The 27,569-nt window shown below is 42.3% G+C and overlaps 1 protein-coding gene across 1 annotated transcript in view; it reads left to right on the top strand.

Moving 5' to 3' along the window:
* Nucleotides 1–27,569, top strand: part of ASPG (asparaginase) — a 58,145-nt gene that overhangs the window by 16,849 nt on the left and 13,727 nt on the right. The window contains exons 6-12 of the mRNA XM_063438899.1: nt 12,106–12,232; nt 20,354–20,466; nt 22,193–22,378; nt 24,013–24,126; nt 25,391–25,510; nt 26,158–26,253; nt 26,845–27,008. Of these exons, the coding sequence (XP_063294969.1) occupies nt 12,106–12,232; nt 20,354–20,466; nt 22,193–22,378; nt 24,013–24,126; nt 25,391–25,510; nt 26,158–26,253; nt 26,845–27,008 (920 nt within the window). The remainder of the gene's footprint in view (nt 1–12,105; nt 12,233–20,353; nt 20,467–22,192; nt 22,379–24,012; nt 24,127–25,390; nt 25,511–26,157; nt 26,254–26,844; nt 27,009–27,569) is intronic.

The following is a 27,569-nucleotide window of genomic DNA, read 5'->3' as shown; positions in this document are numbered from 1 at the left end:
CGACAATCTCCGCAAATAATCCGCTCCAGAAACCGAAGCCCTCTGGAGCAGTTCAGACATGTGACCTGTTAGAATGGCGGTCAGGTCCCGCCCTTATCCCCCCTCCCCCCTGTCGCTAACAGTTTTAAAGGGATATTCTAAGATTCAAAACAATTTAGCTTAATGAAGCAGTTTTGCTATAGAGATCATACCCCTGCAGTTTCCCTACTCAATTTCCTGCCATTTAGACTTTAAACCACTTTTGTTTCTGTTTATAGAATGTAAGCTCGATTGAGCAGGGTCCTCTTCAACCTATTGTTCCCGTAAGTTTATTTGTAATTCTCCTATTTATAGTTAAATCCCCCCCTCTCATAATATTGTAAAGCGCTACGGAATCTGTTGGCGCTATATAAATGGCAATAATAATAATTTATGCAGCCTTAGCCACACCATTAGGCTTTTCACAGAAGATAAGAAATTCTAAATTAAACAGATTGTGCAATAAAATAATTTTAAACATTAGATCTCTCTCTACAGGAAATGTGTAGGGAGGCTGTGTAAGTCCAATGCCTGGGGGTGTGGCTACGGCTGCATAAACAAAGGGATTTTTTTCACCAACACTGCTTCATTAAGGTAATGTTGTTTTGTTGCTTAAAATGTCCATTTGTAATCAAATTTTTGGTGCAATTTATTAAACCTTTCAGTATTTTTCACCTGTTTCTGCTTCTGTATATTAAGCGTAATCTGTGTTGGCGTGACGGAGCAGATTTATCAATATTTTACACTTTTTCCAGTATCTGAAATGGAGCTATTTACAAAAAAAATTGGTAGAATTTACAAGTGAGAAAATTATCACTTTGTAGCTCACTATTAAAACACTTTATGAATACGATCAAAACAATGACTGAAGTTGTCATTTTTCAGAACGCTTTGATAGATATCTCTCTCTGCCTTTGCACTCACAGTTTAGCGCAGTGGTGCATTCATATTTAGAATGTGAGCTGGCAGGCGTCTCGTCTGTGAGCTAACACTGAGATAACGTGATCAAGGAAGTCATTTAGCTGACTTACTGCATTGTTCGTTACATTGAGAATTGTCAAATTCAAAGGGAACTGCAAATTTAAGGCCAAAATAGCTGATCTGGAATCACAACTGACTTGGTGAATTTTTCCAATTTGGCTATTTTGCTCTTGAAAATAAATTTTGACAATTCTCACTCTATGAATAACCCTGTGTTGAAAATAGTCAATAGAAAACGGTTAGTCTACATGAGGCGTGAAGTAATAACGCAAAACCTCTGGCTATGAATAAAGATGTCCGTAATAGCGGTGGGATTGTTTGACACCTCTGGGTGGTAATTTAGGCATGAGGAGAAACAGATTGTGTCTCCTGCTGGGTGAGTGTGAGGCAGCAGGTGGATTAGTGATTGCTGGAGAGATTAGGGTCAAGAGAAAAGAGGTGAATCGGATTTCTAGCAATTTAAAAGAGAGGGGGGGGGGGGAGGCATTTTGTTAAAAGCAGCTCTGGATGGAACTGAAACACGGGGTTCCGTACACAAAATCCATGCAGGGAATAGAACTATAACTGACAATTGGAAAATACATATAAAATCAAGATCAAATGAATAACTTGTGTTTAACAGTCTTAATAAAGATTAATATTTTTTTTTAAATTTCTTCAAATTTGTAGTTTGTGGGGGGAACAGTATAATAGACAATGAAGCAGATTGTATGCTCCATTATGTTCTCAATTTTTATTTTGAATTAGATTAAGCATATTGAAAAATAGAACAATTGTGTATTGCTTCGAGTTCAAAGGGATCCTACAGTGCCAGGAAAACAAACCCGTTTTCCTGACACTATAGGGTTAATAGGCGCCTCCCTCTTGCTGGGTTGAAGGGGTTATAAGCCCTTTAGCCACTTACCTTAATACAGCGCCGGGCTCCCTTAGCACTGGGTCAGACTCCTCCTTACCGACGTCAGCTCTCGAGCGGATCCGAATGCCCATGCGCGGCCAGAGGCGCTTGCGCACATTCAAACCCGCCCATAGTAAAGCATTACTCCATGCTTTCCTTGGGGGATCGGAAATGACGCTGGACTCCGTGAGGAGATTTTTCTCACTGAAAATTGCGGAAGCGGTTTCTAGTGGCCGTCAGGGAGACAGCCACTAGGTGCTGGATTAACCCTGCAATGTAAACATAGCAATTTTCAACTGCAGGGTTAAAACTAGGGGTACCTGGCACCCAGACCAATTCATTGAGCTGAGGTGGTCTGGGTGCCTAAAAAAAAAAAAAAAAAGTAGCAGTGCTACAAGAGTACACTAGGTGGCACTGTAGTAATGGAACAGTAATTCAGTACTACACTATGCATTTTTTTTTTTAACTCTAGTAAATTGTTATCATACATACAATGTGTAGTTTAAAAACCTGAATTAAATCCACATTTAGAAATAATTAAACACAAATTTAGAAATTACCAGAAGTCATTTGCCAGAAGTAATTTGTAGGTGCTCAGTTGAAATTTTCTGAAACCTTCAAATACTCTCACGGTTAGTTGGTACTCTCTAACAATGACTGCTCGAAGACCACTAAATTCTGAATAAATGCATCATTTTTTTATGATAGTCTACATATTGAATAAGCATGCGTTAACTGGACTGTGATCTGGCTGACATCACTTTTTAGTTTATGCTCCTATTAAAAACTGGCACCTTAAAGCTTTGCCCTGTAACCTAAATTTAATAATTGTATTCATACGTCGCAAGAAATTGTTAATGGTATGCTAAAAAAAAAAAGACCAGAAGTACAACTCGAGTAAGGGTTTATTGGGGATCTAAATTATAACCAAGGGGGCAGGGCCTGACAGCCAAGATGGCCGGCAGCACTTTCCAAGAGCTCTGACACTAATGAGCTAAAATAAGCAATTTAAGACTGAACTGATGCCCAAAGCAGCTCTAGTCAACCGGAGGATGAAGCTGACTCAAACGGAGAGCATGGGGAAACTCGTCAGTTACATACACGTCACTATACCGTACTGTCCGGCCATGCGGCCTAGCATTAAACGGAGCCATGTGCCTGGGGGAGGCGGCCGATCCCCCGGCACTGAACAGGCGCCCGACAGAAGGCTTACAACAGCCCTGCTACCCCCCTCCCCTTGGACCGGTGGGGGTCATCCCGGTCCCCGCTGGGGTTACACACAGCAACACTGCTGACTGAACCCATACAGTCACGGAAGGCTCCGAAATTAGCAGCCAGAGCTTCACTCCCGCAGCCCTGGGAAAACACAGCGAGGTCTACCAATGGCTTTACGGAGCGAATGGACTACTCCGCAAGGCTTGATGAGATATTCAACAAATTCTGGAGAAACCTGGCCCTGCGCCAGAGGCAGCAAGCAAAGCCTCAGCAGGATGACAGCCCACCTCATGGCACCCGCAAAATGGCCGCTGCGTCTGGTCTCCGGCTCCCTTACAGCCAACCCCACCGCTCAACTCCCCGTGCCACACATCGGTCTGCAGCAGGGACCACTCGCTTCCCCTCTGGGCTAGGAAGCCACAAAAGACAACACTCTACTCACCGCCCATACACCCGAAAGGTCATCCGGGGACCAACGCACCCAAAGACCCACAGCCCCACCGCACGTCGCGGAGTGACCCGTGGACGCGAGAGAATGATTCCTGTCTCAGCTTGGGCTGGGGGAAGGGAGCGGCTGCAGCTCTCTCACTGCGAAACCACCCGACGCCAACAGCGATGCCATTCTGGGCTGGACTTACCTAACCAGGCACCACCACCACCGCTGACGGGGGATCGGCTGATCCTGAGGCTGGACTTAAAACTAGACCACAAAGCTGCCAGAAAGGGACACTATGCGCTCAGATAGGTACACCGAGGGCCCAACTTTAACCCCTTGCTTACCGCAGCCTTGCTGGCCACAAGCATATATGCCACTCTAGCATACCAATTGATGCACTAGCCTGCAAAATACAACGAATAGAATGTCCTCAAGTGAGAATGTATTGCCTCTTTCCTTTTCTTTTAGTTAACAACTTTCAGCATACACATAGGCACATCACTATAACATAACAATCAAAATATGCCTTAACCTCATGAATCGCACCCAGCGGCTACTATGCTATAGAAATGACCATTGTCCAGCATGTTATAAGTTTCCTTCTTTATGGTCGTGATTGTCAGCCAACTCAATATGTGTATATCGTGTTAAGTATCACCTCTGACATAACATGTTTATGCCTGTTTATTACTTTAAAAATGTGCAGTTTTTTTTCCTTCATGGCCACAGTATAAAAAAAAAAGTGTGTGTTAAAAAAAAATAAAAAATAAAAAATTATAACCAACCCGTATCTTGAAAAAGTTTTATATTTTCTGCAAATCTTTTTCCAGCCTTGGACTTTGTTTCGTGGCCATAATGTCTTTATTTGTAATAACATTTTTTTTTGTAGATTATATATTTTTGTATGAATTTATTCCAGGGCATTCTATAGAACTGTAATGCTTGGGGACCTTCTAAAATCAATTTTGATCCTAATTTTAATTGATTTTATAGAGTCACGTAACTCCGTTGGAATAATTTTGAATGTTGCATGCACAGTACGTCTGCGGCAGACTTATCTGTATATACAATGTTTAAATAATGGATTAACAATAAAATAGACCATGCTAAATTATTAATAAATATTTCTCATGAAATAATAAGTAACCATTGCTTTTCATTATCTGTCTGCTCTGCGTCTTGCTACCAGAACACAAAGTGTTTTAATGGATTGTGCTGGGCTGTGTGAATGATTTGCTCCACACTGAAGACAAAACGGTTTAAAATCTCATCAAATGTTGGTTTTCTAGGAATCCACAATGCAAAACATTAAAGTGGGAATGATCAGAATTTTTTTTTTTGTATCAGAAATTTGTTGGTTTTTTTTGTATTCTTTATTTTTGTTGTGCGAGCTTTACATCTTGCTTGAATAGCCACAACAGCCAGGTCAAGCACATCTGTAACATGTATAACATCAGTATGACATTTGCAATTACTGCACATTTTTAAGTGGTGAAAGTCAAACATGAAGGAAAACATGAGCGTGTAAATTTAAGAGGCTACGACAGCTGTGACAGGCACGCCTGTTTTATATATATATATATATATATATATATATATATATATGTAACGTCCATATGGCATTGATAAGTACTGTACTTTGTTAACTGGTATTAGTCAAACATAGAGTAGGATAGCAGCTAGTAAGCTTATAGAAAACCTTTGCTTCCACCTGGTTGGTGGTGTTATTGAGGGCAGTGGAACCACGGGGAGTGCTATAGGAGCCTACGAGGGGGCCCAGCATAAGACTATCATACATTATCAATTACCGCTTTTGGAAGGCTTACTACATTGGGGTAGGGCAGGTGTACCCGTGCTGTTCGGGTGCAGGGAAACCACTTTAATTGGCCGTTAGAGGGGCCGGTAGGTTAGGTATGTGATAGGGCTATGACCTGGCCTAGACCAACGCAGGTAGTGTAAGAGAGACGTAGTGCCTGAACGGCATATAATACAACTCCTCATCGTTAACCTAAAGCGTGCGGTATGCCGTTTGGAGTTGGGGGGGGGGGGGGTTGGTTGGTATACTGGAGCCAGCTTCCCGGGTCGGACCCAGTGTTTACAGTGGAAGAAACAAGAACGAAAACATAATAGAAACAAAAACCAAACCAAACAGGGCAAGAGCCCAGGTCCGGACGGACTCCCGATTAGGTACTATAAATCTTTCCCTGAACTCCTTCTCCCACGCCTTCTGGTAGCCCTCAACGCGATTCGCGACGGGACCCACATTCCGCCGCAGTCCCTGGCGGCGAACATTAGTTTAATCCCTAAGGAGGGGAAAGACCCTGAATCATGTGCCAGCTACCGGCCTATATCTCTGCTCAACTGCGATATTAAACTTTTCACCAAGGTACTATCGCAGAGACTACAGGCCTACCTCCCGGACCTGATCCACGATGATCAAGTGGGTTTCACCCCACATCGGGAAGCGAGGGACAATACGACCAGGACACTTGCCCTGATCCACGCCGCTACAATCAGTGACACGGGCCTTCTTCTGCTCTCAACAGATGCAGAGAAGGCCTTTGACAGAATATCATGGGACTTTATGTTCCAAGTGCTAGAGCGGCTGGGGATGGGCCCATCCATGATGTCCTGGATTAGAGCCATCTACTCCACACCAACGGCGCGAGTATGCGTCAACGGAGCCTTCACCGACCCCTTCTCGATAATGAACGGGACTAGACAGGGCTGCCCCCTATCACCCCTCCTGTTTATACTAGCCCTGGAACCATTCTTGACCTCAATCCGCAACAACCCTCTAATACCAGGTCTAGTAATAGGGAGGAAGCGACACTCAGTAGCAGCATACGCTGATGACTTACTATTCTTTGTCACCGAACCAGAAACCACAATGCCAGCAATACTACAGGAATTCGACACGTACGGGGTACTGTCGAATTTCAAGATAAATTACTCTAAATCTACCATACTCAATATTTCAATACCATCACGCACAGCCACAACCCTGAAGCGGGAACTCCCGTTCCAGTGGTCAGGCACCTCCCTGCGATACTTAGGGACGAACATCACAAGAGACCTCGCCCAGCTCTACACAGCTAATTTTCAACCGCTACTTGACATCTTCCGAAAGGACTTTCGGGACTGGGAGCAGGTGCGGCTCTCGTGGTTCGGGAGAATAGGGGTACTCAAGATGAACATCCTGCCACGGGTGCTGTACCTGTTCCAGGCAGTCCCATGCGCCATCCCGGAGGCCTTTTTTAATTCCCTCAGGTCCATGGCCCTTAGATTCGCCTGGCACAAACTAAAGGCAAGGATAAAACATGACACACTTACGCTACCGAAAGAGAAGGGGGGGCTAGCCTTCCCTGACTTTAAAAGATACTTTTATGCCTCGCACATTCAACGAGTAGTGGAATGGACCAAAACAGGTGTGCCCAAACCATGGAAAGACATAGAATCGGCACAGATAGGCAAACCCATCTCGATCCTACCCTGGCTAGACCACCCACAGGGCAGACGACTGGCGGCTCCACACCCCCTAATCAAAGCCACAATGCAAGTTTGGCACAGAATAGCCATACCACTAACACTCACCACCACACCATCCCCACTACTTCCACTGACCCACAATGAGAACTTCCCTCCGGGGATGGAACCGAAGACGCTAACTAGACTCTTGACACAGGAGACACCGAGACTCCACCACGCGACCACCAGTGGACAACTTAAAACCCTCGAAGCAATGACAGGGAACGCACACAACTCATTTATGTTACAGTTTAGGTACCGCCAACTACACATGTTCACGCACACACTATTCCATACACATAACGCCGCCAGATCATTGACGGAATTCGAAGGTATCTGCATGGACCCCGATCCCCTAGCGAAAAGCATCTCCGTTCTCTATGGTATGCTTATGCAACTGAGGAGAAGGCCACCCCCAAGTTTCATGGGAAAATGGGAAGCAGCACTTAACACCACCTTCACAACAGCCCAATGGGACAAGATGTGCACACTCACACTCCACTGCTCTCCGTCGAGTGGGACACAGGAGACAGCCTACAAAACATTGAGCCTCTGGTACCGCACCTCGCTCCAAACACACACATACGACCCCACAACAGACGATACATGCTGGAGGTGCACAAGTCACACAGGAACCTACATCCACATCTGGTGGGAATGTCCAATTATCCAACCCTATTGGGAACACATACACAAAATCATTCAGAGATTTACAGACACCCCGCCACCGAAGGACCCTGCAGCACTCCTCCTACACCACACCAAAACCAAAGCATCCGTATACAAGAAATCCCTTACGGTTAGAATCCTCAATGTGGCTAAAAGCCTGATTCCAGTATTCTGGAAAAAACAACACGCTCCCCCGATGGCAACCTGGTTCCAACGTATGGAGGAACTCAGAACGCTTGAGGAGCTCACCCTACAGGCAGAGGGGAAATCACAGACATACCAGACGATCTGGACCCATTGGATCCTAACGACCGGTAAACCAGACTTCCAAGACTTGATACGCTAACAGTCATAGACACGGATGACACTTCTGACACACACCCGGAGACACGACCCCCCCCCTCCCTCCTCCAACATACCTGACCCCCTGCTCCCCTCCTCCCCCCCCCCCTCCCCCTCCCGGGAACCGGGGGGCGAAGACGCGTGCACTAACTAAGTTAAAGAAATATGCTAGATTGCAGGGTCAGACAGGGACAAGCATAAGAAACCAGGCTCTCCAGGCAGTGGTTGACTACCAAGTGGGGAAAAGTGTTACGTACCAAATCGGTTTAGGGGGAGGCGGATACACCGAAGAGATACACTGAGCCCACATAGCAGAGAGATAATGGGGAAGGGGGACTGACTGAAGATGTGAGACAGGGACGACATCCCGAGATACCTTTAGTCATCAGCCGATCCCGACAAACAGAACCCCCCTCGACCCCCTCTCCCTCATATCACGAAGAGAGGGGCTCCCACCCATGAACCGGGAGACCCCGGCTGCACACCCCTGAAATCCCCGAGTCGGCCAATACCATAATCACGGCACACGCAAGGGGAAGCCGGAGACATGCTCAACCCTGTACCCATGCAAGCTAAAGGGACCTGCGAGTCCACTAATGTAGAGATAAGTAAAGTTGACAGGGGTAATGTGTACCCCCAGTATATATACGTTGCATATTTTTTTTTTATTGACTGGACCTGCGAGTCCAACAATGTTGAATCTTGACATCTCGGAAGGGGCCCATTATACCCCGGAATATATATACATGCAAATGATACCCTGATACCGGGACCTGCGTGTCCACACTGCTATTTATGTTTCATGAAACTACATGCAATCCCAATATACAAATAAAAAGATATTTACAAAAAAAAAAGAAACAAAAACATATTAAACTTGTGAACCAGGTTAGACTGGGGGTGGCAGTTCGTGAAGTTTCCTTTCCCTGTGCGCCCCCTGATCCGGAATAAATGGGACGATGTTGGCTGGGTCCCATGTTGTTGTGGTTGGGGGGAGGGGGGGTTAGTAAGGCCCAGTTTCGCCATTACAGTGTCCATCTCCGCTATGTCATGTACTCTGTATTCAGTGTCCTGGTGCTGTATTATGAGCACGTGAGCTGGTCCCCAGTGGTATGTCACCCCTCTGGCCGCCAGTGCAGTCGTCAGTGGTCAAAGGGATTTCCGCCATTGCAGGGTGGTGCGGGAATGGTCTGAGTAAAATGTTATGTCCATGCCCTCGAAGCTGTAGGGATTCTTTCCTTTGATGGCACTCATGAGTGCTGCTTTGTCTTGCCCATTTAGTAGTTTGACCAGGAGGTCCTCAGTAGTGGTGCCAGAGAGTTGTGGTGGTTTGGGTAAGCTAAACATGCCCTCTAGCTGTATCCCTTTTGCTTGCCTGGCGGGCAGCAGGGTTACAAATAGCCTGCGGAGGAAATGGGGTAACTCTGCTGGGGTCAGCGAGTCAGAAATACCTCGGATTTTAATGTGCTTCCATCTGCATTTGTCCTCCATGGCAGCTAATTGGTGGGACAGTGCAGTGTGGGCTGTGGTGAGTTCCCTCACCTGTGTCTGTCACCTGGGTTGCGTGAGCTTGGGTAAGTTGCGGGCGGTGAACTCTCTGACATCATCCCTCACTTGGGAGATCTCTGTCGATAGTGACTGGCGCAGGCCTGAGAGGAGAGAGGTGAGTATCTCTGTGGTCACCGGGTGGCCCGCTGTCAGCTGGATTTTCTTTGCCGGCTCTCGATATTCTAGAGTCTCCGGACAGTGCAATGGAAAGTCATCCGTGCTGTCGGCCGCCATCTTAGGCCCCGCTGTGCCATGCGGTCTCCGGAATAGTTCGCCAATGTCGGCAGATTGCCGCGGCCGATCCGGGCGCAGTTTTTTGTTTTTTTTTCCCCATTGGTGTTGGGGTGCTATGATGCTTCTTGCTGAGCAGTAGGCAGCTGGTTTGGTCAGTTTTTAGGGATTTTAAGGCGTCCGATCATCGGAGAGCTGCAGGCATGCGACTGATCGGACTGAGTGCTGGCTCCGCTCCCCCCTCTGATCAGAAATTTTAAGCGAGCTAAAAGTGAATTTCAAATGTAAGACCAAAGTAGCGGCACTGGGAAAGTTTTCTAGCTCAGCTATTTTGGCCTGAATTTTGATTTTCACCCTGAATTTTTACGTCACTAAATAACCTTGGAAGAATGTATTAACTAAACTTAGACCTGGAAGATACAGGGTAATTTCAAATTTTAGACCAAACTCTAGCAATATTTTTCCAGTCAAGTATTTTTGGAGTTAAATCTGCATTTCTTTTGCACAACTGGCAGTTTAGTGAGGAACATTAAAATGGGGATCGTTGTACACATTAGGGGTGCACCACAACATCAGATTGTCCTAGCAATGCTAATGCACTATGTATAGAATAGGGACATTCTAGAGTTGTTGATTTATTGTAAGTCCCCAATTTAAAGGGCGGTATAATCCCCTTGTTCACAGGACCTCCTATCATTCATTTCTGTAGTGAGGCCGCATCAAGTCTGTTAAATACTAATGTGTTGGTTTCCCAAATGTTACATTTTCAGTTCAATTGCATACAGACACGATTTAAAGGAACATTATAGTGTTAGCCATACAAAACTGTATTCCTTACACTATAATGTACCGTGGCCCCCCCACCCAGGGAATAAAGGGTTAAAAAAAAACAACTTTTTTTCCACTTACCTGATTCCACCCCTGAGGTCGCTCTGCACTGTATCGCTCTCTGCCTCCTCTGATATCACAGCGATGGGGGTACCCAATGCGCATGCATTTTATATAGTGTTGGAGTCTGAAGCTAGGTTTAATTTCTTACCGTTTTATTTCATTCATCTCTTTTCCTTAGAGGGTATTATTTATCAGTATTAATTATTTGAATGTATAGTGTTTAAAGAAAAGTTTTTAGTAAACAAACGTCCTTCACAGGCAAAATATTAGAGGTGACATCTGCAAGCATGGATTAACATCTAGCAGAGTTCCCAACCTGGTCCTTAACCCCTTAAGGACCAAACTTCTGGAATAAAAGGGAATCATGATATGTCACACATGTCATGTGTCCTTAAGGGGTTAAAGGACCACTATAGTGCCAGGAAAACAAACTCGTTTTCCTGGCACTATAGTGTTAATGGGCCCCCCTCACCCTCCTGGCCCCCCTCCCGCCGGGCTCTAGGGGGAGGAAGGGGTTAAACGCTTACCTTTCTCCAGCGCCGGGGACTCTCCTCCTCCTTCCGACGTCATCGGCTGAATGCGCATGCGTGGCAAGAGCCGCGCGCACTTTCAGTCAGTCCATATCAAAGCATTTCTCAATGCTTTCCTATGGACGCTGGCGTCTTCTCACTGTGAAAATCAGTGAGAAGCGCGGAAGCGCCTCTAGCGACTGTCAATGAGACAGCCACTAGAGGCTGGATTAACCCATAGGTAAACATAGCAGTTTCTCTGACACTATGTTTACAGCAAGTAGGGTTAACCCTAGATGGAGCTGGCACCCAGACCACTTCATTAAGCTGAAGTGGTCTGGGTGCCTATAGTGGTCCTTTAAGGCACAACAAGAAGTCAGGATTTAGGGATTTCACCGTTTATTTTCCTATGGGGATACTGACAAATTCTGGATGTTGGTTAGAATTTTACCATTTTGGTTTAGGAACCTTTGATCTATACGGTGATTTGAGAAAAATGGTGGCTCTTCCAGAAACCAAAGCATTGTCTGAAGTACACATATATTCAGGTTTATCTGAGTCGTAGTCTGAGAGCACTGGGGGCATTTAAATCGGGTGGATCTGTACAGATAATCCAAAATTTAAACTTTACCGCGTCAGTAGACTACAGCTGTAGTGGTTATGGTGACTGGTGTCCCTTTAAAAAACAAAACAAAAAAAAACCATGTACTAACTGGTGATGGGAATACATCAGAGTTAAACATTAAAATACTTATAAAACATAAAATGATGTTTTGTTTATTACAAAGGGTTGGACTAATCATCTCTGCACAGACAAACATGTTCCTCTGCTTGCCTTTCAGGTGTGCCTCTACTTTCATCATAAATTGTACAGGGGAAACCGGGTGACGAAGGTGGATGCTGGGAGTTTCAATGCGTTCACATCTCCCAACTTGCCTCCACTTGCAAATGCTGAAGTCGATATAACAAGTAAGCTGCCCTGCCATTTAATCCCTTTAATTTATGCCACATGTGGAAGAGTCTCTCGCTAATCTGGAAGGTTCGGCAAAGTCATGCTCTCGTAACCTTCAAAAGATACAAGTTTTAGAATGTTCCCGTGGGGTTTATTCTCTAAACAGTGCACTGGCATCATGTAACTTGGTGGAAAATAATTGCAAACCTGTTGTGTCGGAGCTATTAGCACAAAATGTATTGCCAGATACTCTTTATATATCGGACACGTAGAAACGTGAAGCTTCGGTTACAGCACAGTTTCCCACGATATCTCTGTAAAGCAAAATGTTACTTTTAATTTTACTGAAACTGCCCTGGTGTGTTCTGCATATACTGTGTGTGTGTTTCCTAATCTCCATCTATATAGTGCTTGCCTTAAGGATATCCGTGCCTGGGTCACATGTGCTTAAATGGCAAATGTCATACATTTTCACATCAAGTTAGGCCGAGCAGCAGTTGGTCAGATAACAGTTGAGACTGACCCAACATGGCTGCTCAGCCAGATTAAAAAAAAAAGTTAAATTCTCCCCCCCCCCCCCCAAAAAAAAAATCTATATACATCATTTAAAAAATATATAATTAGATTTCATTAAATGTAATATTTTAGAAAGGAGAATAGAAAATTTGATGGACACATAAAATTAGTTAAACTCAGAGTCTCTGGGTTGTGCCCTTCTGAACACATGCCCTGTAGTCTAGGTCCGGCAGGAGGAAGACATATTGTGAAGGTAGATACGTTTTTGCTCTCCATAGATAAACATAATGTTTCTTTGTTTGTTTTTTCATCACGCCTCCTGTTCTTGGGCTGTGTTAAACGTAGGACACAGCGGCACAGAGATGTAAAAGAAATCTCATGGACACAAACTAGCTGTTTGATTAACTGTATGGTTTCTAATAAGTTCTTCTTCCAACCAAAGAGAATTTAAAATGGCTGCCTCCATAGAGCTAGGGTAAGGCAGGAGATGCATTGAAAAGCGTTATTTACCTATATGTATGCATTACAAAGTATTATACATAGAGGCTATAACACATGAAACGTTTTATATTTCATTAAATTATAGTTTTCTTTGAAGACTAAAATAGGACTCAAAGCAAAAAAAAAAAAAAAAAGTTGTGAAGACCTCCCAGCCGTCCCGATTTTGACATGGCACTCAAGTAGGGTTTTACTCTACTTTTGGGGACACCAGGGGACTGTCCCTAACACACATAGTGTGAGAGCTACATTAGATGCACTGTTGCTATGTTCTTGGCACTAGACTATACAGAGAGCACTGAAACAGTGCTTCCTGCAGGGTCCGCCATCAGTGGACTTGGCCGTAAGTGATTGGCCAGCAGCCTTGCATGAATTCATGCCAGGCTGACCTGCCAGTTTGGCAGACGGACCCACCTTTTTGGTGGAGCCAGTGATACAATCACCTCATACCCCTCCTGCCACTGGCACCCCAATTTTCTGGACATCAGCGTTCAGAGTTGTGGTAGGGGGGTACAATTAGATGTATTAAGGCAGAGAAATTAAAAATGATTAACAGGATGGCAAGAAAATGTATTTCTTATGCTGTTTCTGGTGTGTGGTTTTCTTTGGAGAGTTACACTTGCTGAAAAAGAAAGGGAGAAGCAAGCCATACGAAAGGGGTACAGTTGCCTACCTTAAAGTCACAGATGCAGAAGTGTTTAGAGCCTATACCCATATAAAAGGCTTTTTAAAATGTGATTTTATTTCCACTCACTGTATCTAGAGTTTGTTCTACTTGGTGTTATACAATACTACTCTATGTATATATTTTCTGCTTTTGTCTTTTGCATATATACCCCCTGCATACTGTGAGGGGTAAGTGTATGTTTTGCATTATCACATTTATAGCGCTGCACTCATACTAAGAGTTGGAAAGGTGGCAACACCAACCGAACCCTTAGCTGTTTTGTTCTTTCGGTGTTCATATATTATAGTGGGGTTTTTGGAGTACCCACAGAGTGTAACCAGCAGCTTAATCAAATAATCTCTACTTTTCACCATTCAAAGCGCCATTCTATTTTCACACCTATTTGTGTTGTTCCATGTTTCTGGTGTGTATCTATTAGGTGTATAAGTGTTATTAAAGGGACACTATAGTCACCAGAATAACTACAGCTTAATGCAGTTGTTCTGGTGTCTACAGCCTGTCCCTGCAAACGTTTCTCTGAAAAGGCAGTGTTAGCATTACTGCCTAGGAACACCTCTCGGTGCAGTCACTCAGACGGCCAGTAGAGGTGCTGTGTGTGTCAGTGCTACACAGTGTGCAGCACTGCCGTTCAGCGTCTCCTCGCTATACATGGAGACACTGAGCGATTCAATGTATCTATATCAGGAGATGCTGATTGGCCAGGGTGGCATTTTGAGGAATATGTGCATAACCTTCCTATGGGAAAGCATTGGATTCGCCACGCTAGTCAAATTTGATAACCTCAGCCGCCATGAGACCGGAATAAAGATATGGAAATTATCTTTTTAAAGGGGGACCAGGGACCTAAACTGTGTTTTTACTATTATAGTGTCAGAAATACATATTTGTATTCCTGACACTATATAGTGTAACTTTAAAATTGATATTAAAGATTTATCAAGTTACATCACAGTCTAGTTTAGACCAGAAAATGCTAAAGCAATCATTGCAAATAATCAGGAGTAATAGAAACACAGATTCCCCCTCTTATTTTCATTCCTTCCCTGTGCTGACTGACCGGTGCAAAGGTGCAGATCTCCTAAAAAGGATTTACAAGGGGCCAAGTTGCGGGATAAAAAGCTGTGGTTTTGCTTTTGCATGTTAAATACTGGAAAGTGTCAGTTCCACTTTAAATCATTGCAAAATGTTTGGTCCAATCGATTGAATTCTCTACTATGTTGTTCTCCTGGTCTGTATCTAGTGAGCGCTTGCTCAATGTGAAGGCTGTTACTCATAGAGCCGATCTTTTGCTAACCTCTTACAACATAATGAATGGGAGTCCTTGTGTTAATGATGCAGCTCTTTGACCTGATTGCCACTGGGAAGAGGTGTTTGGAAGGCTGTAATTCTTGTTTGATTACATAACTTTGAGTGAATCTACCACTCCTTAGGGAGGTGTCATTTTTCAAAAGCTCCTTCAGGTTTTTGGGAGTCCAAATACTTTGTGTGGAGCAGTTTCTGCTGCTTTCCTGAAACTGACCCGATTCACGCAGCAAAAAAACCCAAACAGAGTCTCGTAGCGTAGCACAGTTAGCAGACACGTATGCCAGGAAATAAAATAAATATTGGAGTCAACCCTCAAAATTATTTGTGCACTGTGAGAAATGTAAAACATAATTAGAAATAGAATGTTTTTGAAAACTTTTTAGTGGCTGTTCCATAGTCTTCTGTTCTCCCGCAGACCCCCCCGAAACAATTTTGGGATTGCATTGTTTGGTTAGCCCATAATTCTGGTACATTTGGCTAGGAATTCTGGCTTGATAACGATGGGTCCAAATTCAGCTGAATTGCAGTTCGGTCTGAACGAAATCTCCAAATCTACTAAAAAAATATCAAACCCAAAAAAAAGTTTCCACTTAAATTATGTACATGATATATACACAAATATAAGATGAAAGATTAAGTAGTTCTGATACATGTACATTCACATAATAGAAACTAAAATATGTGAGTACATAGAATATATATTATTCTTTGTGCCACGTGATCAAGTCTACCTTAAAAGGAGACTAAAAATAACTTTAACGTAATCTTAAAAAAAAAAAAAAAAACCCCAAACAACAACAAAAAAACTAGCTCTGACTGCCTGAAATAAACCCAAACAGACCATGTAAAAGTTGCATAAAACATTAATAGGTGAACCCCTACATGCTCAGTACAGCGGGTAAATAGAATATTCTACGTTCTAGCCATAGAATGAATATCAGTCTGAGTTTGCTTTAAAAGTGTACTTTTGTTCCCAGGTCATGTTCTTGCATGCACGCTTGTAACCAGCTTTACGAGAGTAACAGCAAAACACCTTAAATTGATTGAACGTGCATGGACTCTTTGTCTGTGCAAGCAGGACTGTGTAGATATTAATGAGATCCTTGAAAGAGTTGTGTATGCGAGATTGACAGACTTCCTCGAGTCCAACTCTCTGCTAGACCCGCTTCAGTCTGGTTTCCGCGCTAAGCGCTCTGTGGAAACGGCACTGACCAAAGTATCCAATGATCTACTCGCTGCAAAATCTCGTGGTCACTACTCTATCCTAATTCTCCTTGACCTGTCTGCAGCTTTTGACAATGTTGATCATCAACAGCTTCTTCTCATTCTCCACAATATCGGTCTACAAGCTATTGCTCTCTCCTGGTGCTCCTCCTACCTCTCCCAGCACTCTCCTTCACGACTCATGTTCATTCCACTGTCCTTTCTCGCCTTGACTACTGTAATCCGCTTCTCAGTGGTCCATAATGAATGCGGCGGCGAGGCTCATCTTCCTGTCCACCCGCACCTCCCACGCCTCACCCTTCTGTCAGTCCCAACCTTGGATTCCTGTAAGATATGGGGCTTAATTTAAAATTCTGGTTCTTGTTTTCAAATCTCTACATAATGCTGCTCCCACCTATCTATCCTCCCTAATACACAAGTATGTCCCGTCTAGGCCCTTACGATCTGCTGAAGACTTACGTCTATCTTCTGTCCGTACTCCCACCTCTGATGCTCGCCTTCAAGACCTCTCGAGGGCTGCACCGTTCCTGTGAAACTCCCTTCCCTCCTCCGTTAGATGCTCACCCAGTCTCCACTCCTTCAAAAAAATCGTTAAACACCCACTTCTTCATAAAAGCGTATCCATTAAACTGTTAATAGCTCCCAACTGATTCCTCTTCTGCAACTGTCACTAGTCTAATACTATCCTTACCTTTTGTGTCATTTTACCCCACTCCCTCTAGCATGTAAGCTCATTGAGCAGGGCCCTCAACCCCTCTGTTCCTGTGTGTCCAGCTTGTCTGGTTACAACTACATGTTTGTTCGTCCACCCACTGTAAAGCGCTGCGGAATCTGTTGGCGCTATATAAATAACATAATAATAACACGGAATGGCTTCATCTTCCCAGCCTTGTGTTTAAGAGCTTTTCTGGGAAGCTCCCTCACCTACCTGAGCAGAATGCTCTCCCCTGTTGTTCCCACTTCCTATAACCTCCGATCCAGTACCAGCACTTTATTTAGTCTACCTCAATTCAAAAAAAGAAAGCGGCCCGATCCTCCTTTTCCTACAGAGCACCGCACCAAGCCTTAAGTCCTTTAAAAGATGCCTCTCTACATACCTCAAAACCGAATGCACCTGTCTTGGTTGATTATATATTTCCTACCTGTTCTATGTTAAATTTTGTATATATTGTGTATTAATATTGTTTTTGTATTTTATTGTACCCTAATGTATCAATGCAATGCTTTGTGGACCCAGGACATACTTGAAAACGAGAGAAATCTCAATTTATCTTTCCTGGTAAAATAGTTTATAAATAAATAAAATTTAAATAATAAATAAATCTCATCCCACATCGGCATATTTCCACCTGATCAATCATGTTTGGGATGCAATGGGGGTAGTTGGAGTTTTTGGTATTTTGAATCTTCAAAGTTTATTAAACTAAGAATCACAACACAAACACCTTTAAAAAAAAAAAAAAAAAAAAACTTTAAAAAATAAATAAATGAAAAGTCTCCTTTTAATGCCTTTTTAAGGCAATAGACTCCTTCCCCACACCCAGTGATGGATTAATGACTAATGATCTTTGTTTTTACACACGGTGAGACACTTCAACTTGAAAATACTTGTAGCTTTTTGTTTTCTTTCACCTAAACGCGGAAGAAATTTCCATTTTTACACATCCGTACACTAGAGGTAGGAGGTTACTGTACTCGATACCATAATATGTGCAGCAGGAAAGGGCATTCCTCATCTTAATCTCAGCCTCTGAAACCTCTGGGATTTTATGGAGTTATTGCCCCTTACTGTATAAATTAAAGGAACATTCTACTTTTAGGAATACAAACCTGCATTCGTTATGTGATGGTGTCCTTGTCCTGCTATACTTAAACATTGCACTTTCTTGATTTTACATTGCAGGGTTAAAAGGACAGGGCCACTGCACCTAGAATACCGAACGCTGATTAAGTGTTCCTTTTGCTTTAATTGTATTCTATTTTGGTTTCCTAAGAATCTATGAGTAACTGCGCAATTCCGGCTTAAAGCGGCACTGTCACCGTGTGGGGACTTTGCATAATTTGGTGACATCACCGCTGAGAGGAAGGGGGCAGGCAAAGGTGGGATCAACTGTTTAACCTGAGCATGTCCCTCGCGGGCGCTGCCATCTACTATTTGTCAGTGCTGTTCTGAAGCGCCAGGAATTGACGACACTGCTGTACTCTTGTGCATGTGAGAGAGTGCAGCATTGAGGTCTATGGAGGCCTTGGCCGCGGGATCCTCCATAGATAAAGCCGTCACTAATGACAGCTGGGGGATTGACACTTCTAGACGACGGTAGCTCCACCCAGTGTCTAGACCTGTCGGGCGTAGGAAATATACAGAGACAAAGTGGTCCCTGCTTCGTCTCCGTATATCTCTTGACCGTGACTGTATTTCAGTGAAATCCCAACCCAGTCAGTATGAGTATTTTATAAAGGTTCTGTCTTTGTGAAATACCATTATTCATGCACGTACCGGGGCTGCAGATAGAGGTTTGTTTTCTTAATGTTCTCCTATTCACATAGCAAGCAAAGTGCTAGAGAGACAAATACGCACCTCTGAGAGGAAAAAGCCAAAATTGACACCAGCGGCGGCCAGGCAGAAGCAATGGCTATGTCTTGGATGGAAGTTGCAACGGCTGCCGCAGTGGGAGTGGCAGGGAACTGACTGTGCCCCTCCAGCTGATGTACAACAGAGTTAATCAGTGAGATGAACAGTGGTAATTGTATTGTTAGGGCACCTATTGATATTAATTTTCCATATTACACACATTTAGTGTTTTGTATTCTATGTATATTATATTGTGTTTGTATGTACATACTATAAAATATCTGCATTTTATTGCAAGTACATATTCCCAGCAAATTGTTTTGCTGATAGAATTGTTACCTGCTGGATTCAAACAAGCTCCTCCACATACTGGGAAGTTGACTGCGTAAAATAGTAATAAGAATTTGATTATTAAATAATATTCTAATAAAAGTAGATAATCAGTTTCCGAGTGATGTTTCAAGCCTCACGTAGATAGTTTCCCTGGAACGCTAAACCCTATTAGCAGTGTGCCTGGCTGAGTCATGGATTTAACACTGAGAGCTAGGACAGCTCACCTGTTATGTTTGTGGTAGTGAACTTGTCTTTTTAAATGTTGTTGAAATTTCAAGCTTAATTGTTCTGTGCTTTTGATTAACTAAGTCCCATGATCCTTTGCCTCTTGTAGTCCACACTTTTCAGTAATAGCTGGGGACATTGGCACAAGATAAGGATAGTGTTTTAATACTTGGGGAATTCATGGGAATTGTAGTTCGTAAGAGCTTTAACGTTGCTGCTTTTCAATTAGGGGTTATTATTGCAGTATCCTACCTTTATCAAGACCTATCTGTTTTATCTTCTTTAATGTTTCTTTTACAAATTGTACGGCCTTCTGTTATGTTGGTACTTTCTCAATACAACTTGTAACTCCCGGGTAAAGTTCTAAAAGGCTGAGATTAGAGGACCCATTTTTTGGTTTCCATGGTAATGTCCGTTTTAGGACGTTGCCCAAATTGCTCTTGTTAGACAGCCCCCTTCAGTTCGCTTTGTTTGGTTGCAAGGATGTAGTGCAGTATATATTTGCACAGGTGGGAAGACTCTTAAAATGTCTACAATTAAAATGCATGTTTAGGGTTATATTTGGTGTGAAACTATCCGAGCATGCCTGATGGTAGTTGTAGTTCACCGCATCTGGAGTGCAGAACTTAGCTAATTATTTTTGGACTACCATTGCTTCGTAGGAGAACAATGTTCGTTACATACCTTGGTTTTTGTTAGTTACACTGCTGTACCCCTACTAGGCAAAGTCTGTTTAGGCAGCACACTTACCTGGCGTGTTTTTATTTTTTTTTCCAGTTAATTGGGATACTGTTTGGAGAGCAAACACTACCAAGAAGTTCCTCGTCCATACAGACATGAACCGGAACGTGGGATTGCTGCGGATATTTCCTGGGATCACCGCTGCAACAGTAGGTGTACTAACTCTGATTTGCCCTTCAGGGAACACCTATTGAATTCATTTAGTTGGATGAAGCATTTAAAAAAATAAAATAATTTAAGATGAAAGTACATGGGTGGGGAATATCTAATCTATACATAATCAACCCCCCTTTTTTTTTTTTTTAAATGCATTATATACATTTCACAATTTTTATACTCTGCTAGACAGGCCTAAAAGTTACTTGCCACGGCAAGCCTGAAGGGTCCACTGCACATTTACCGGGGGTGAATTACGGATCATCAGGGCTGTATTTTTACTCTCCAACTGCTAGTGGCCCTGATATACAGTCATGGGAAAATACATTAAGAATGCTGTGCATAAACAAATGCCAGCTAACCTTAATGAACTGAAGCATCGTTGTAAAGAAGAGTGGGCCAACACTTCTCCACAACGATGTGAGAATGATCACGTCATTCAGAAAACGATTACTTCAAGTTATTGCTGCTAAAGGGGGTTCTGCAAGCTATTGAATCACAAGGTGTACTTGGTTTTTCACACATGGCTTTTCCGTTTTGGCTTTATTTTTATGAAAGCATGACACAGTGTATTATGTCATGTGTTGTTGTTCATCTGAGGTTTTTGCATTTACCTAATTTTAAGTTTTCCTGACTCTATAGGGTCTTTAGGTCCCCCCCACCCTCAGGGTCCCGCTCCTGCCGAGCTGAAGGGGGAGGAAGGGGTTAATCACTTACCTTTATCTCCTCCCTCTTCCGACGTCAGTGCTAAATGCACATGCGCTGCAAGAACCGCGCGCATTCAATCAGTCCATAGGAAAGCATTTCTCAATTTCCACAGTGAGAAGCACAGAAGCGCCTCTAGCGGCTGTCAATGAGCCACTAGAGGCTGGATTAACCCTAGTGTAAACATAGTTTCTCTGAAACTGCTATGTTTACAGCTACAGGATTAACCCTAGATGGAACTGGCACCCAGACCACTTCATTAAGCTGAAGTGGTCTGGGTGCCTAAAGTGGTTCTTTAACCCCTTAAGGACATGTCATGATTCCCTTTTATTCCAGAAGTTTGGTCCTTAAGGGGTTAAGGAACAGATGATTGTTATTATGTCCTGATATGTAAAACCATAGCATTCAAAGAGGATGCACTCTGTTTTTCCCATGATTGTAGATGATGAATAAAAAATAGGCAAATAGAACAAATCAATATATTGCATGCACAAGATAGGCACATAATAACCGTTTATCACTTGAATATTTGTTTTTACACCCTGGTTACCAGAATGCATGGATTACAGAATTGCAAAGTAATGATTTGTGTTATAACTCTGTATCACAGCTCAGACTGCGTACGTTCATACTTCAACATTAAAACAAACTGATAATAAAGATTGTCCAAAAATAAAATTAGGCAAAAAATTATTTACAAATATTTAAAAAGATATTCTCTCTCTTATGGGTGTCTGGCATTCTGGTATGTCTCTTTATTGGATTTCCCATATATTTACTAATATTAAGACTAGCATAGGGTGTCCCTGCAGTAGTGAATTACATTTTAGGGTGCTGTGGCTTGGATAGTTGGCATTTGAAGTTGCATACTTGACTGCGTCTGATTTTTCTGTACATGCACGTTTATGAACATGTGATCAGTTTAATAGTGTGTACATTTAATTTCTCTTTATTTTTTTTTTAAATTACCCATGCAATTCATTGAGATGTTTTGTGTACACCTCTTGTAAATAGGTCAAGGCATTCCTGCAGCCCCCCATGGAAGGCATTGTACTTGAAACATATGGGTCTGGCAACGCTCCTGATTGCCGGCTGGATTTACTCGGTGAACTTAGGGCAGCCACAGACCGCGGGGTGGCAATTATGAACTGCACGCAGTGCTTGCGAGGCTCGGTCACAATGTCTTATGCAACAGGAAAGGTATGCATCCACTGCATTTCTTTATTTTTTACTAAAATTTAAACTGTTGCATTGTAGGGAAAGGTATGATCTACTTGTATTTCTGGGATTTATGGAAATGTAGTCTGATATTGGACGCCACTGTGTATGAATACTTGTGCTTTTTTAGAGCCAAAATACGGTACTGCAGCTGTGAGCTGCGGGTTTGTCATTTTCTGTTGTGTTAGAATGTGCCAACTAGAATCTGCGTGGTGAGGGTTTAGAGGGATGTCTAAACTGCGCAAACAGATGCTTTAGGCTGCCATTGATACCTGCTTTTATTTTTAGAAGAATGCAAATGGAAAAACAAATTAAATAATAAATACTCCCGTTTGAAGTTCTTTTAGTGTCCCTTAAAGCTTGGAGAGGCAGTTATTATTTTTAAAGTGGTACAGCACTCACACTAAATTAACAAGATTAAGTACACACTGCATTATCAGTATACATCTTAAAAAGAAATACATGTAAAAATAAAAGTATGAAGTTGCTTAAACGTATTTAGAGTTAATGGCGTGTGTTTGCTTGTCATATTATTGCACGGCGGACTAGCAATCATTGATGATGGAAACTATACATGTGCTGGTCTCTCTGTTGGGTTGGCTTTTGAGTAGTGAGATCACACAGTGCACAATTTGAGGATGCTTCCATTGGGCTACGTTTGCTCAAAGTATTAATTCTCAAATGGCAGCCTCTCATTCTAGTTTGCCACAGCCGTATCCACTTCACTCTAACATCAGAGATCTTGAGAAACCCGCTCATTTTCAACATCTTTAATATCTCCCAAATGATTATACTCTCAAAGCATTGTTATCTCTGAAGAGCTACACCCATGCCGCCTTGTGCCGTTTTATTGCTAGGTCTGCGTAACTAGTTACTTCCAACACTGAGTTGTCCTCACTTCCTGTGAAACACTCAATCCTGAAGTTGGACACAGATCACTGTGAGCAATTCACAAGCTGCATTTGAGCAATCGGTCAATCATTGCAGTTCTTTTGGGATACTTTAATTACTTTGTTATAGAAATTTGAAACACTTTTTCATTTCCTACACAACCACGTGAGGGAACTTGTCCTGGAAAACACAATTGATGTCGCAACCCTAGTCAGAAAAAAAGAAAAAAAAATGTTCCTTCCCTTATCTTTGTGGGGAATAATAATAATTATCTGAGTCCGGTGACAATTGATGCACCTGGTGAGAGAAGAACTTTTGAAAGTGAGCAGTCTAGTTTGGTTGAAGGACTTGAGGGGGATTTCCTGAGATCCTTTGGTTGATGCCATTAACAGCTCGTTGCCTACAATCTGGTAATGGAGAAGGCAGTAGGTTATAATATTTTCTAGTATTCTCAGATAAGCTCATATTAACTGTCCCTGAAAGTGTGCTTCTTTTAGTATTCATCTTCCCCTGGAACGATATGAAAAGATACAACAATTATGTTAATTTCTAAGAATAAATGAACGTAATAATTTTAAAATTATGACCATCAGTGGAAATATACACAATCTCTGGGTTGGCCAACCCAACAGATGGCAGACAAAGAACTTCTTTATTTCACCACAATCATTATATTAACAGATTTATTTTTTGTTACTCTTTTCATCTCCAAATTATCTCTGCAGGCTCTTAGTGAGTGTGGGGTCATCCCAGGTTGTGACTTAACTCCAGAAGCAGCTTTGGCAAAATTGTCCTACGTTCTGGGCAAAACTCACCTCAGCCAGCAGGAGAAACGAAAGGTATGACAGAGTGCCAAGGCTTAAGATTCAGTAGTCAAGCATCTTGCATTTTCTTATAATCACCAATTTTTGGTGTTAAACCTCATGTTCCAAAACAAATATCCAATTGGGGTTAACTTTCCCATGGCACTAGTACTGGAATGCATTGTTCCATTGTGTGTAGGCTATATACCACAATGCATTAGTTTTATTGGCAAATTATTTACCCAGACATTCTACCAAATAATGGTATGACCAGGAAGAATGCTGAACATGGCCACATCCATTGGGGGATATTTATTAAAGTGATCTAAAATGTGACTCTTTTCGTAATAGGAAAATTTTTATTTCAGGAAACCAATTTTTGCCAATTTTTTTGTGGTGGATATATTCATAAACATATTGCACCAGAGATATAAAAATTGCCCCTTTTTTAAAATAGACCTTCAGGTGCACAAAACAAACGGATAAAAACCAGATGTAATAAATTTCACCAGGAATTCACTGAAACAGAATAGCTTTGATATTACGATTGAAATACCTCATTCTGAGAACCCAGCTTTGTGATTTGAAGTAGTTATGGTGCCTGGAGCTATCTACTATGAAATGTTGCACATGCGGAGATTAACCCCACCCCCAGCAGTGTCATTGGGGGTCATTAGCCAAACCAGGCAGGCTCCTATGAATTCTGTGCAAAACTGGCGTCTGGAGCCATGCAGCTTATAGCGTCCCATCCCCCATCCTCTGCTCAGTTTGTCCTTTATAACCTCCTTCCCCCTCCAGTGTGGGGAAGTGAAATCAGTCAAGAAATACTGGGCTGATGGGGGAAATTTGTCTCGTCAATAGAATAGAGGTACGATTTTAAGCTTTTATTTTTTATTTTTTCTCTCTCCTTTCCCTGTGGATGGGGGCGAACCACCAAAAAAGTTACCCTAACCAAACCAGTATTTTATGAAAACACAGTTTTTTGATTAGAGTAACCCTTTTAAATCCGGTAAATTCAGCATTTTTTAAGTATACATTAATGCTGTAATGAACAGCCGAACTATTAAATGTACAGCTTAAAAAGATATAGTAACCTGTTCTCCACGTCCAAGTTGACGTGCCATGGCTGCTACAATATAACAGAATTTCCTACGAAGGGACACAGTGTGATATTTGGAATGGCAGAAGCTTTGGGGTCCATTTAATAACCAGTAATTATCAATAATTTAAAGCGTATTCGAGTGTTTATTGCTGTGAGCCTGCTGCGAGTGGTTTGACACTGTGCGTGTGCTATTTGTAGATGCTGTTTGAAAATCTCAGAGGGGAAATGACAGTAAGTGCCACTGGAGCCAAAATCTCTCTCCGGGACAGCAGATTCATTCAACTCGTTGCCAAATCTGTTGGCGTGAGCTGCAAAGAGGTACACAGAGAGAAACTGAAGATGCATTTTTATAATTCTTCGTATGTAAGTAAATGGTTTAACAAAGGGTTCGTGGCTATACTGGCAAGAATACACTAACCACAAAAAAACAAAACGTGGGTTGTATATGCACGCCAAATTCAAAGATTTGATCGGAGACATCTCAGCTTATTTGGAGGCTATAGTCATCTCACGTATCTATAGATGAAAACTACTTGTATGCGTTTAATGGAATTTCAATTTTATTTTAGCTTTAAAGGATCACAAATCTGTGTTTGTCTACATAAACAAAACATAATGTTGATGCATGTATATTAATTATGCCAACTACTGACCTTATGTATCTCAATGTTTTCTTCTTAAGATATATATAAATATATATTCCCATATTCCGTCTGCCACATATATTTCTTAGCAGGTGCTTGGAATCTGTTCAATTTGTCAGACTCGTTAAATGCCAGATTTGCATATCTAACACCTTTAACTGTGTGAATCTGATAATTGCTGATTAAAACCCTTACTTTCTACTTTGTTTTGTCTTATCTCATTATTTGTCCGCTTCCATTAAATGCTGTATAGGTTTAGCACATAAGAGGTAATTAATTAGCTTTACTGCACACCTGATTAACCATCACCACTTGTTTTAGGAACTGGAAGCTGTCAGAGATGCGTTAACTCCAGCTTTAGCTTGTGCCGCTGCTAGGACTGGGGACATAAACGCTTTGGAGGCAATTCGTGACATGGTAATGTTAAACAAAACTGAAATTATACAATAATTAAATTTTATATACAATACAAAGCTCAATTTATTATTCATCTTAAAAGGACACTCCACTCCCCAAATAACAAACACTCATTAGTATATAAACCACCAAAGAACACATACGTGCATTTTTTTTTTTCTTCATTTGAAGGTACATCTAAAAACAACTTGCAAATGCTGGAGGTCTCTTGTCTGCAGCCTCTGCAAACCATCCCCCTCTAGCCCCGCCCAGACTTTCTGTGGCTGTCCAATCGCTGCCTTCCAATGCAGCTCAATGAGAAGTCTTTGCTAGACAGGTGTTCTGGGCAATTGCTGCCTCTTGAGTTTTTCTCCACGGGGTTAAACATGCAAGCTGAAGTGCTTTAGGGGGGCTGGAGTGTCCGTTTAAGTCTGGCTCTGTCATTGCACTGTCATACCCAGCATGCTTAGTTTGATGGAGAATTTAAAGGGCCAATATGTATTTTGTACAAGGTACACTTATAGTAATATATTTTGTCTTAATTTTGTTATTTACACATTATCCTCGTTGCCTCAGTAACAAGATCTTTGTTTTTGTTGCCCTGGTGACTAGGGAGGAAACTTGAGCAGCGAAGACTATGATGGACGAACACCTTTACATGTCGCGTCCTGCGAGGGGCATTACACAGCGGTTCAATATCTTTTAAATCACGGGGCCACGGTGTACGCCAAAGATCGTAATGGAGATACGCCACTGATGAATGCTGTGAAATTCAGGTAATTGTGAAAACACAGATGTACACCTTAATTGACAATATCACCCACTAGCAGAATGAGACAAAATATATATATTTTTACTTTTTTTTCAATCTGATGGTGAACCTTGTATTAAGGGACAATAAAATCGTGATCGTGTTTTGAAGACAAGACTAAAATGTGTCCAGAACTTCAAGATTGCATTATTTCCCCTAACACATACTTTAACATGATGTGTTGTTTATATTGAATATTGTTTAGGGTTGGGCTTGTGTTAAAGAAACACTCCATTGTCCAAATAAAAAATAATAAAACACACACGGTTTAGTAGATATATCTCCAAGGAAAACATACATGCATTTATTTATGCATTTTTCATTGGCGATGTGTCTAAAAACCACCTGCAAAAGCTGCAGATTTCTTGCCCTCCTCTTCTAACCCCGCCCAGACTTTCTGCCTCTGTCCAATCACAGACTTCCCAATGCAGCTCAATGAGACATTTTGCAAGGTGCTCTGGGTAGTTGCCGCCTCTTGAGTTTATCTCCACTGAACTAACCAAACCAGGATGTAACAGGATCGGTT

The sequence above is a fragment of the Pelobates fuscus genome, chromosome 13, assembly GCF_036172605.1.
Source record: "Pelobates fuscus isolate aPelFus1 chromosome 13, aPelFus1.pri, whole genome shotgun sequence".
NCBI classification, from domain to species: domain Eukaryota; kingdom Metazoa; phylum Chordata; class Amphibia; order Anura; family Pelobatidae; genus Pelobates; species Pelobates fuscus.
Note: the sequence above shows the minus strand (reverse complement) of the source record. Positions and strands in the feature narration are given on the sequence as shown.